General features: G+C 42.5%; 1 protein-coding gene across 2 annotated transcripts in view; it reads right to left on the bottom strand.

Moving 5' to 3' along the window:
* Window positions 1–660: 660 nt before the first annotated feature.
* The window catches only part of LOC115154175 (roundabout homolog 1), a 53,175-nt gene continuing 41,610 nt past the window's right edge, over window positions 661–12,225 (bottom strand). For both annotated transcript variants that reach the window (XM_029700133.1, XM_029700134.1), the window contains exons 12-20: window positions 11,615–11,657; window positions 11,320–11,435; window positions 10,481–10,795; window positions 10,276–10,377; window positions 9,753–9,900; window positions 7,368–7,592; window positions 6,707–7,068; window positions 2,089–2,331; window positions 661–1,499 (exon numbers count right to left, since the gene is read on the bottom strand). In XM_029700133.1, coding sequence (XP_029555993.1) covers window positions 1,453–1,499; window positions 2,089–2,331; window positions 6,707–7,068; window positions 7,368–7,592; window positions 9,753–9,900; window positions 10,276–10,377; window positions 10,481–10,795; window positions 11,320–11,435; window positions 11,615–11,657 — 1,601 coding nt within the window. In that variant the 3' untranslated portion in view covers window positions 661–1,452. The remainder of the gene's footprint in view (window positions 1,500–2,088; window positions 2,332–6,706; window positions 7,069–7,367; window positions 7,593–9,752; window positions 9,901–10,275; window positions 10,378–10,480; window positions 10,796–11,319; window positions 11,436–11,614; window positions 11,658–12,225) is intronic.

Genomic DNA, 12,225 nt, shown 5'->3' with positions numbered 1-12,225 from the left:
GAAAGATGAAGACACTGTTGTACAATGTCATTTCTGTCTGTTTGTTTGTGGTAGTGGGAAATGGGGATTAACACTAAGTAACAACTCAATACAGGCTAAAGCAGCAAACTCTTTCCTTGCCAAAGAAGCTATTGACCAAAGCTTAACAAAACACACACACACACACACACGTGAGGAGAGGCAATACAGAGCGATCAGTAGTGATCTGAGACCAGCGGGGCCAAAATGCTAGACATCGTCAAAGATGATCTTTTCCTTTCGTTTTATGATATATTTTTTTAATGATTATATAACCCTCCTGTTGTTCATCCTCTACATTACAAGGACAGAATATTTTGTAGGTGCCACTGAATATTACATCTCATTTAAAGGTTTAGTGTCACATTAGGATTGAACTGGATGTAATTTGAGTTGGATACCAGTTGGTATCAAAACATTTGCGGGAGATCATCCTGATCCACAGAATGCGATTGGTAGTCTCAAAATATAATTAATTTATCTTGGTTGGCTGGTCTGTTTTTGCTTAAGCCAACTTGTGGTTGTCTTACCAAACAACTGGCAAATTTAGAAAGGCAAGGATGAAACACAGGCTAATATCCACTGCTACTTGAGAAAGACTTCCTGGATTAAACATGAATTACTAAAAATAAGTTATCAGACTGAAATGAATACGTTTTTATTCTCAATAAGGCCACAGTAGAAGACAGTTAGTTAAGCTTCAAATAGTATTATTAAGTAATGCATAAACATTTATATAAAATGAATAATTATTCCTCCTCTCCAATAATACACATTAGTCCAGTCCTACTGAACCTATTCTTACAAAAGGAAGACTGTTACAGCATGAGAAAAACATTCTAGTTATTGCTAAATTTATACACATTTCATTTAGGTACACAAGTACATAGGGACAAATCCTAACTTCTGACATGTGAGTGTGTTTGAGACGTTTGAGCTAGTCATGTATTAATGTCAAAGGGAGAATTGGGAGAAAAAAAAGTTGAGTGATGCAGACACATCTGAAGTCATGATTCAGCCCTTAATGTTTAGCTTGAAGTCAAAGGGAAGAGAAATTAAACAAAATCTGAAACAGAACATCTTCCAAATTCTAGTGTAACAACTTAAATGTTTAGCTCTCATTATAAAATCAATAGAGACAAAAGCACATTTAATAATAATGAAAAACATGATAAAACTTCATGATAAAACTTTAGACCGTCTCTTGTGAACAAAGGATGATAAAAAGAAGAGGCAGAAAATGGGTTGGAAAGTCACAGTGTTCATGGTTCATTAAATAAAATCAGTCGCGTATATTTACATTCTATTGCAAATTAATGATCAGTGAATGTTCTGTACAAATTCTCTCCTGTTGTTTTCAATACACTCTAATATGGTAGGATCATAGCCTGGTTAAACCAGACTGAACGCTACGCCCATCATTATGCGTTCAGTTCAGTCTGTTTGAACTAGGATAGCAGGATCATAGCCCATGGAAGATTCTGGAAGAAAAGAAATGCACTACATTACAGTAATAGTGCCACTAAAATCATAACACTCCAAATATTTGTTCTGGAACAACCTGGTATGACATGAATTGAGATCATTTTGACAAACTTTTTAAAAGTTGTTTTTGGGCCTGCGGTTAAACTCTTGGAAAGACCATCCCAGGTTAGGACATATGGAGAACACAAATTAGAGGAGGATCCATAGAAATAGAAGATGCCTATTATTGGAATTCTATTTTCATGGGAGAGACTGCCCTGAGGTATTGTGGGAAACATAGTTCAGGTAACCAATAGTGGTCTGGATGGGAGAGGTTGAATGGTCAACTAAATTTCATTCCCAATTACATCTTCTACTCATGACTTGTTGTAAACCACTCACAGGAAAACAAAGGCCACCTCCTAATTCATGGATGAAACATAAAACTACATAGTTTTTCTCCTGATTTTCTATGAGTACTTTACAAATCATGAGTAAATGAAATGCATGTCTTGGCATTGAAATGGATTTCACAAAAAATGTATCATCAAGCCAATCATCGCTGTGAGGTTGTCCTTGACCCACCCCCTGGTCCTCAAACCCTACCCCCTCTGGTGGCTCGGCGGTCCTCACAGTGACGGTCAGCATGACGATGCCCCCAGGTGTCGCAGGCGGGGGGTGCATTTGCCTGGGAGGGGTACTGGGCACGGTACTGCGCCTCCATCTCCTCCACCCAGGTTGTACTCCAGTCCCAAACGGGCATGGGATCCAGCTCCCCGAAACACTCCGCTCCTTCATCTGGAGCCGGATGGAACAGGGCACTGAGGGGTGACGCCGGGGGAGAGAAGTCTGGAGAAGAGAACCAAACTAGAGTTATCACACACACATGATACCATAACGCACCAGCAGAAACCATGTGGAGAGATATATGATACCATAATACAAATAAATATATGATACCATGATAAAGAGATACATGACAACTAATACCATGATACAGAGAGATATGACAACTGATACCATGATAGAGAGAGATATGACAACTGATGCCATGATAGAGAGAGATATGACAACTGATACCATGATAGAGAGCGATATGACAACTGATACCATGATAGAGAGAGATATGACAACTGATATCATGATAGAGAGAGATATGACAACTGATACCATGATAGAGAGAGATATGACAACTGATAGTTTGGACACACCTACTCATTCCAGGGTTTTCTTTATTTTTACTATTTTCTACATTGTAGAATAACAGTGAAGACATCAAAACTATGAAATTTGAGATTCTTCAAAGTAGCCACAAGTTGCCTTGATGACAGCTTTGCACACTCTTGGCATTCTCTCAAGCAGCTTCATGAGGAATGCTTTTCCAACAATCTTGAAGGAGTTCCCACATATCATGAGAACTTGTTGGCTGCTTTTCCTTCACTCTGTGGTCCAACTCATCCCAAACCATCTCATTTGGGTTGAGCTCAGGTGATTGTGGAGGCCAGGTCATCTGATGCAGCACTCCATCACTCTACTTCTTGGTCAAATAGCCCTTACACCGCCTGGAGGTGTGTTTTGGGTCATAGTCCCACTAAGCGCGACCAGACGGGATGGCATATCGCTGCAGAATGCTGTGGTAGCCATGCTGGTTAACTTGTTATGGATATGAGGCAGTATTTTCACGGCCGGATAAAAAACGTGCCCGATTTAATCTGGTTATTACTCCTGCCCAGAAACTAGAATATGCATATAATTAGTAGCTTTGGATAGAAAACACTCCAAAGTTTCTAAAACTGTTTGAATGGTGTCTGTGAGTATAACAGAACTCAAATGGCAGGCCAAAACCTGAGAAGATTCTGTACAGGAAGTACCCTGTCTGACCATTTCTTGGCCTTCTTTGTCATCTCTATCCAAAACAGAGGATCTCTGCTGTAACATGACACTTTCTAAGGCTCCCATAGGCTCTCAGAAGGCGCCAGAACGTTGAATGATGACTCTGCAGTTACTGGCTGAAAAACAATAGCGCATTTGGTAAGTGGTCGATCTGAGAATAATGAGACGTGCACGTGAAGAGTCCATTTTACTTTTTCAGTCTTTGAACGAAAACAACGACTCCCGGTCGGAATATTATCGCTATTTTACGAGAAAAATCGCATAAAAATTGATTTTAAACAGCGTTTGACATGCTTCAAAGTACGGTAATGGAATATTTTGAAATTTGTCGTCACGATACGCGTCCGCTCGTCACCCTTTGTTACCCTTCGGATAGTGTCTTGAACGCACGAACAAAACGCCGCTATTTGGATATAACTATGGATTATTTGGAACCAAACCAACATTTGTTGTTGAAGTAGAAGTCCTGGGAGTGCATTCTGACAAAGAACAGCAAAGGTAATCCAATTTTTCTTATAGTAAATCTGAGTTTGGTGAGTACCAAACTTGGTGGGTGTCAAATTAGCTAGCCCGTGATGGCGAGCTATCTACTCAGAATATTGCAAAATGTGCTTTCACCAAAAAACTATTTTCAAATCAGACACCGCGATTGCATAAAGGAGTTCTGTATCTATAATTCTTAAAATAATTGTTATGTTTTTTATGAACGTTTATCGTGAGTAATTTAGTAAATTCACCGGAAGTGTTCGGGGGGAATGCTAGTTCTGAACGTCACATGCTAATGTAAAAAGCTGGTTTTTGATATAAATATGTACTTGATTGAACAAAACATGCATGTATTGTATAACATAATGTCCTAGGAGTGTCATCTGATGAAGATCATCAAAGGTTAGTGCTGCATTTAGCTGTGGTTTTGGTTTTTGTGACATTATATGCTAGCTTGAAAAATGGGTGTCTGATTATTTCTGGCTGGGTACTCTGCTGACATAATCTAATGTTTTGCTTTCGTTGTAAAGCCTTTTTGAAATCGGACAGTGTGGTTAGATAAAGGAGAGTCTTGTCTTTAAAATGGGGTAAAATAGTCATATGTTTGAAAATTTGAAGTTTTCGGATTTTCGAGGAGTTTGTATTTCGCGCCACGCCCTATCATTGGATATTGGAGCAGGTGTTCCGCTAGCGGAACGTCTAGATGTAAGAGGTTTTAAGTGTGTCTTGAATTCTAAATAAATCACTGACAGTGTCACCAGCAAAGCACCCCCACACCTCCTTCTCCATGCTTCACGATGGGAACCACACATGCGGAGATCATCCGTTCACCTACTCTGTATCTCACAAAGACACAGCGGTTGGAAAACAAAAATCTCAAATTTGGACTCATCAGACCAAAGGACAGATTTCCACCGGTCTCGTGTTTCTTGGCCCAAACAAGTCTCTTCTTCTTATTGGTGTCCTTTAGTAGTGGTATCTTTGCAGCAATTCGACCATGAAGGCCTGATTCACGCAGTTGATGTTGAGATGAACAGTTGATGTTGAGATGTGTCTGTTACTTGAACTCTGTGAAGCATTTATTTGGGCTGCAATCTGAGGCAGTTAACTGTGCAGCAGAGGTAACTCTGGGTCTTCCTTTCCTGTGGCCGTCCTCATGAGAGCCAGTTTCATCATAGTGCTTGATGGTATTTGCGACTGCACTTGAAGAAACAATCAAAGTTCTTGACATTTTCAATATTGACTGACCTTCATGTCTTAAAGTAATGATGGACTATCGTTTCCCTTTGCTTATTTGAGCTGTTCTTGCTATAACATGGACTTGGTCTTTTACCAAATAGGGCTATCTTCTGTATACCACCCCTACCTTGTCATAACACAACTGATATGCTCAAACGCATTAAGAAGGAAAGAAATTCCACAAAATAACTTTTAACAAGGCACATCTGTTAATTGAATGCATTCCAGGTGACTACCTCATGAAGCTGGTTGAGAGAATGCCAAGAGTCTGCAAGGTTGTAATGGCAAAGGGTGGCTACTCAAATATAAAATATATTTTATAGTTGTTTAACACTTTTTTTGGTTACCACATGACTCCATATGTGTTATTTCATAGTTTTGATGTCTTCACTATTATTCTACAATGTAGAAAATAGTCAAAATAGAGAAAAAATATTGAATGAGTAGGTGTTTCCAAACTTTTGACTGTACTCTATATGACACATGATACCACGATAAAGAGAGATATGAAAACTGATACCAGGATAAAGTGAGATATGCTAACTGATACCATGATACAGAGAGATATTACATGACAACTGAGATCATGATAAAATAGATATGATAACAGAAAGGTAACATTTTAACAGTGCCAAAGATTGCCTCTTTGTACCATATCAACAGTAAACACCTGATGTATGATGCATTGTCTACTTGTTAATAGCCCATTTGGCACCCTATTCTCCTCTCTCTCACACACACACTTAGCAATCCAATTTGTATAATGCACAGTGCACAATCAGGACTCTGTTTCACTGTGGCAACACTCCTGTATTAAAAATAACAATTGGGCAAATGGAATAAAGTTGAATCAGCCGTATGCACATTTGGAGAAAGGACAGAGTGATTAATTAAATGACAGTCTGAGAACGATTACTCACTAGCGCCTTCAATTTGCTGAGAGCTCCTAAGTAATCGGCAGTTTCCACCCCTGAATCCTGAGTTTACCCCCAACCTAACACACACACACACACACCACTGTGTGTGTCTGTGAGATACACTCTCACCTCAATCACATCGATCTGTCCCATAGGTCAGTCTCAGTGACCACACAAGCACTGACATTTCCCACATGTAGTCCTCCCAGAATACAAGACCACTGCTTAACTCTAGTCTAGGCCACATCCCCAGTGGATACAGAGCATGCCAATAAGCTACACAAAGGAAAACTGGTGACACCTGATCGTGTGGTCAATTCCTTTTCACTACCTGCTACCCGAGGGAATAAACTACAATTCCATTTATGAGTTGTAAAGTCATTGTTAAATACTATAGACAATGTTCAATTCATGAATAAACATAACCCTGATGTAGCCTGAGACATCCACCAAAAAATCTTCTTACACAAGTATATCATGACCAAACTATAGAGGCTAGACGTAAAATAGGAATCTGTTGTAAATCAGACCGCAAGGCACCATTTTAGGATTGTATAGTATGGTAAGAGTGCACCACCTAGTGGTAGTTGGTGACAAGACATCTCAATCTCAAGTAACCTGTTAAAGTATGATTGACTAAAGTATGAAATATAATTAATGTGTGAGTACATTTTCTCTAGTAGTCTTGCCTGAGAAAGAGGCTCCACTCATGGACTCTGCGGCCACAGTGGCCAGCACGCAGGCAAAGTTGGCATCGTTCATGAATGAGCCGTCCGACGAGCTGATGAAGCTGGTGCGGGCGCTGTTAGCCATGTTGCCCTCTGACACCGACCCCCAGCCGTTCCACATCGAGCCCTCCCATTCACTGCAGAGCGACAAGGGTGTGTTCTGGAGCCGGGCCCGTAGAGAGCCCATTGGCTGGGACTCCTGGTCGTCAGTCAACCTGTCCTCCAGTTGGTCGGAGGGGAGGAGCCCACAGATGTAGCCCAAAGTGGGAGTGAGGGAGAAAGGGCGGGACAGGGAGGAGGAAGGAGGATTCTCCGGCATTGTGCTGGAAACAGGAAGTGAGGTAAGATGAGAGGTGAATGAAGTAAAAACTACTGATTCCGGTAAAGCAATACTGTACTAAAATAACAAACATTATTGTAATATCCAACACTATTTTACTAATAAAGAGACTGGCTATTCAAATATTGATTATTACTGACAATAATTTTGGTTGTCTTTAAAAGCCCTTATCAATCGATGTAGTAGAATAGATAGCGTCAAAGCACAGCCCCTCAATGACTCTGACAGTAACCCTCTCACCCTCCCCTAGTTGCCACCCCTTGGTTTCCACGGCAACCCTACCTGCGCCTCTTGGCCTTGGGGCTGAGCTCCAGGTACTGGGTAACTTCCTGTGATGTCATTGTCATGTCCTGCTCCTCGTCTAATGACAGGCAGTAAGAGGCAGTGGACAGGCGGCTGTAGGAGGGGAAGCCCGTGGTGTTGGATGGGGGGCCACGGAGACCGGACGCAGCACACACAGACTGGTGAGACCCGTCATCCACCATCAGCTTAGTAGACCTGCTGGACCTAGGTGTGACGAATAAAGGTCAGAAGGTCATTTCCAATAATTCTGACTAAATTCATGGTGCTTAGAATCATTGTTCTTGCTCAGTCAACCATGGTTACCTGCAAGGAAACACGTGCCGTCATCATTGTTTTACACAAAAAGGGCTTCACAGGCAAGGATATTGCTGCCAGTAAGACTGCACCTAAAGCAACCATTTATCAGATCATCAAGAACTTCAAGGAGAGTGGTTAAATTGTTGTGAATGCTTCAGGGCGCCCAAGAAAGTCCAGCAAGCGCCAGGACCGTCTCCTAAAGTTGATTCAGCTGCGGGATCGGGGCACCACCAGTACAGAGCTTGCTCAGGAATGGCAGCAGGCAGGTGTGAGTGCATCTGCACGCACAGTGAGGCGAAGACTTTTGGAAGATGGTCTGGTGTCAAGAAGGGCAGCAAAGAAGACACTTCTCTCCCAGAAAAACATCAGGGACAGACTGATATTCTGCAAAAGGTACAGGGATTGGACTGCTGAGGACTGGGGTAAAGTCATTTTCTCTGATGAATCCCCTTTCCAATTGTTTGGGGCATCAGGAAAAAAGCTTGTCCCGGAGAAGACGAGGTGAGCGCTACCATCAGTCCTGTGTCATGCCAACAGTAAAGCATCCGGAGACCATTCATGTGTGGGGTTGCTTCTCAGCCAAGGGAGTGGGCTCACTCACAATTTTGCCTAAGAACACAGCCATGAATAAAGAATGGTACCAACACATCCTCCGAGAGCAACTTCTCCCAACCATCCAGGAACAGTTTGGTGACGAACAATGCCTTTTCCAGCATGATGGAGCACCTTGCCATAAGGCAAAAGTGATAACTAAGTGGCTCGGGGAACAAAACATTGACATTGATACATTGGTCCATGGCCAGGAAACTCCCCAGACCTTAATCCAATTGAGAAATTGTGGTCAATCCTCAAGAGGCGGGTGGACAAACAAAAACCTACAAATTCTGACAACCGCCAAGCATTGATTATGAAAGAATGGGCTGCCATCAGTCAGCATATGGCCCAGAAGTTAATTGACAGCATGCCAGGGCGGATTGCAGAGGTCTTGAAAAAGAAGGGTCAACACTGCAAATATTGACTCTTCACATCAACTTCATGTTATTGTCAATAAAAGCCTTTGACACTTATGAAATGCTTGTAATTATACTTCAGTATTCCATAGTAACATCTGACAAAAATATCTAAAGACACTGAGGCAGCAGATTTTGTGAAAATTAATATTTGTGTCATTCTCAAAACTTTTGGCCACGACTGTAGTTACCAGAAATTCCCATTTATTTTGTGATAATAGTGCTATTCCTTGCAAGAGAATATAGTCGTACTATAACTAGAATTTAGACGTTTTCTTTGTTAAAACTGTGGTTACATGTCTTTCATGGTCATGTAAATCGGCATGTAATTGGTGCGTGGTGGTTGGTGTTCTATGAGCCGTGTCAAGGCCCTGTCATCGAGGCTGAGAACAGGGAGGAAGTATAATCATTTTCCCCAGCGGGAGACAGGAAACCAGTTCAGGCCATCCGGTTTTACTATAATGGCAGAGGAAATGGAGGGAAGCGGAGCGCAGTGGCTCATTAGAGAGTGGGGAATGAGAGAAACTGTGATAGATTGGTGTCAGGAAGCGGAAGGAAGTAAACAAGGGAGCCCTGTGGCAGAGAGTAAGAAACACACAGCTCATAGATGCTCATATGTGCTCAGATGTACTGTAGATGACTGGTCTTATTGAGTCAAGGGGCTAAATACAAGGTCCGTAAGGAAGAACCCTTTGATTCTTGGTTATTGCTCAGAAGTATGTCTCTGAGAGCACCAATCATCAACACACTACAGGGGAGTTATTAATATAATGCTACAGCCAATAAAAGATGTAACAGATGGTACATTTATTGAGCTCAGTTTGATGAGTATTCTCTCATGTGTCATGTGTGGTAAGTGTTAGTGAACATAAGTAGCCTTGGTTTTGAGACTGGGGCAGGACGTCTTGAACAGTGGCACAGAGAGAGGGGGAGCAGGTTTGGGGAGTCTTGCCAATGTCTGTGTGTCTCTGTTTGGGTGTGTGTGTGTGTCTGTGTGCGTGGGTGTGTGTGTCTGTGGTTATGTTTGTGTGTACATGCATGTATGTGTGTTCCTCACCCTTCCTCTGAGGTGAGGCTGTGTGTGTCAGTGGTGTCGTCCATGGGCAGTGGGGGCGGGGTGGGGAGCATGTCCACCAAGTGCAGTGAGGCTGAGTGGTGCAGGAAGTGGGACGACGCCAGGGGCTTGACGCACTCTGAGCGCCCACCTGAAGGAAGAATACACACAGGCACCAAGGTCAACACAACAACAACACTGTCAAGGACAGTGGTTCTGTACCATCTATTCCTGAGGGAACCTTCAGTGGTGCACATATTTGTTCTAGCCCTGCACTAATACACCTGATTTAAGATAAGCAGCTAATTTCCAAGCCCTTGATTAGCTGAATCAGGTTTGTTAGTGCTGGGATAAAACAAAAACGTACATACCTGGGGTTCAGTGAAAACAGAAAAAATATATCCTTTCGATTCATATCAACAATTGATGACCGTGGGTGCACTATTTACAGAAAAAAGGCAATATAATTGTCCCTGAGCATTAAAAGCCTTTAGGGTATGAGTGGTGTAAGATGACAGTACAGTACCTGGTGGGAGGTGGCTGAGCCTCTGTTTGTAAGGCACTCCCCTCACAGCCAGCGCCTGGCTCCTCGATGACACCAAGGGGGCGCTGTTCACTGCATGGAGCTCTGAGGGAGGAGATAAAGTCTGTGATTCAAAAGTAATTACAGATCGACGTTAACCAAGAGCAAGGACATCAAAACCATTTAAGAAGGCCACATTGACTATCACCTCGTTTGTAATTCTTCTCCCATGACTCCTTGAGCACGCCCATCTTGGGCTGGGCTGGGGGCAGGACCTGGCCATCCTTGACCAGCGTGGTCTTGACAGCGGTACGCACCGCCTCTGCGCCGTGCTGGGAGTAGTGTGAGGAGGAGGTGGTGTGGCAGTGGGGCCTCTTGGGGCATCGGGTGGGGCTGTTGAAGGTCTTGAGGCCGTTTCCCGTCAGGTCCACGTAGAACGTCCCATAGACACCGCAGCTGTCGGGCACGATGGGGACAGCCGAGTCCAGGGAACCGGGGTCCTTCTTGGCTGTGATTGGCAACTCTGGAATAAGAAGAGGACCACCATCTGTTATCCTCAATGAGCTTAAATGCTGTGCTTCCACTTGTGTGTATTTTAAAATGCTGTGCATTCACTTGTGTGTATTTTAAAATGCTGTGCATTCACTTGTGTGTATTTTAAAATGCTGTGCATTCACTTGTGTGTATTTTAAAATGCTGTGCATTCACTTGTGTGTATTTTAAAATGCTGTGCATTCACTTGTGTGGCTGGAATTATTTTTGAGTTATCGATCTAAGATTGGAGAAATTCTGAGGCAGAATGGATCAAGTGTATTGTTTAGACAGCAGAGGTGGTTCACTGAGCTTCCATAATGAATAGCAGACCTAGCAGACCTAAAAATCTATGTTAAAAGCCTACTCTTTTAGCACACAGGGCAAACTAACTGAGTACCGAGTTGCATTATCAACTGGTCCAGGGCCAGTCTTTTTTTATCCAACTCATAATGCTTACATTAAGAACTGCGGTAGGATGAACTGATTCTAGACAAGCTGTAGAGCAGAACTCACTGGTCTTCCTGAAGCCGGGGTTCTCCTGGCTCTGAGCCCACATGCCCTGGTACTTCTCGCCACTCTGGGTCGGTCTCCACGCTCCCGAGATCCACGGTGAATCTGGGGCCGCCATTCTGCAGAGACGCAGGTCAATCAATCAAGTCAGTCAGTCAGTCAATCCCATGTATTGCGTATGGTTAAAATGGCAAAACTAGGAGCCACATACAGTGGATCAGATCATATTACTGTATACACCTTAAAAAACAAAAAGTAGTGAAATCCTTTTCAATGAGCGACACGGTCTTCCACCTACCGGTGTTTGATGATTAGGTCCTCACTGGCCAACCTGTACAAACCTGCAAAACCCAGAGTAACAGTCACTTGGTTGATATCACAATGAGGTATCACAGCTTATACAGGAAATTGGAGATGTTAATGTTAATCTTGTCATTCAACACTATCAATCAATCGTATTTATAAAGCCCTTTTTATATCAGCTGATGTCACAAAGTGTGTTACAGAAACCCAGCCTAAAACCCCAAACAACAAGCAAAGCAGATGTAGAAGCACACGCTTCCATAGCACAAGCTTCCATATCATTGTAACATCCCTACAACGATATAGATGCTAAAGTGTCCTTAATATAAATTCTCATATAGCATTTACTTTGAATGATGAGAAAGTCTAAAGTAAAAGCCTACTTATGTAAGTAATAGCATGCCTGCTACTATACAACCTTGTGGTGTAAAACCTCTAGTTACACATCATATAGCTACAACCTCTCTTGTTTTAGCCAAATAATACTCACACATTAAAACCTGATTAGCAGCTAACGCTGATTACGTAGCCATAACAACACAGTTGACTAGAATAGCATGACATATCCATGCTAAGATATCTTTAGCATAAGCTTAGCAAGGTTAC

The sequence above is a fragment of the Salmo trutta genome, chromosome 19 (assembly GCF_901001165.1).
Source record: "Salmo trutta chromosome 19, fSalTru1.1, whole genome shotgun sequence".
NCBI lineage: Eukaryota > Metazoa > Chordata > Actinopteri > Salmoniformes > Salmonidae > Salmo > Salmo trutta.
The sequence above is the reverse complement of the archived record's forward strand: the minus strand, read 5'-3'. Positions and strand labels throughout refer to the sequence as shown.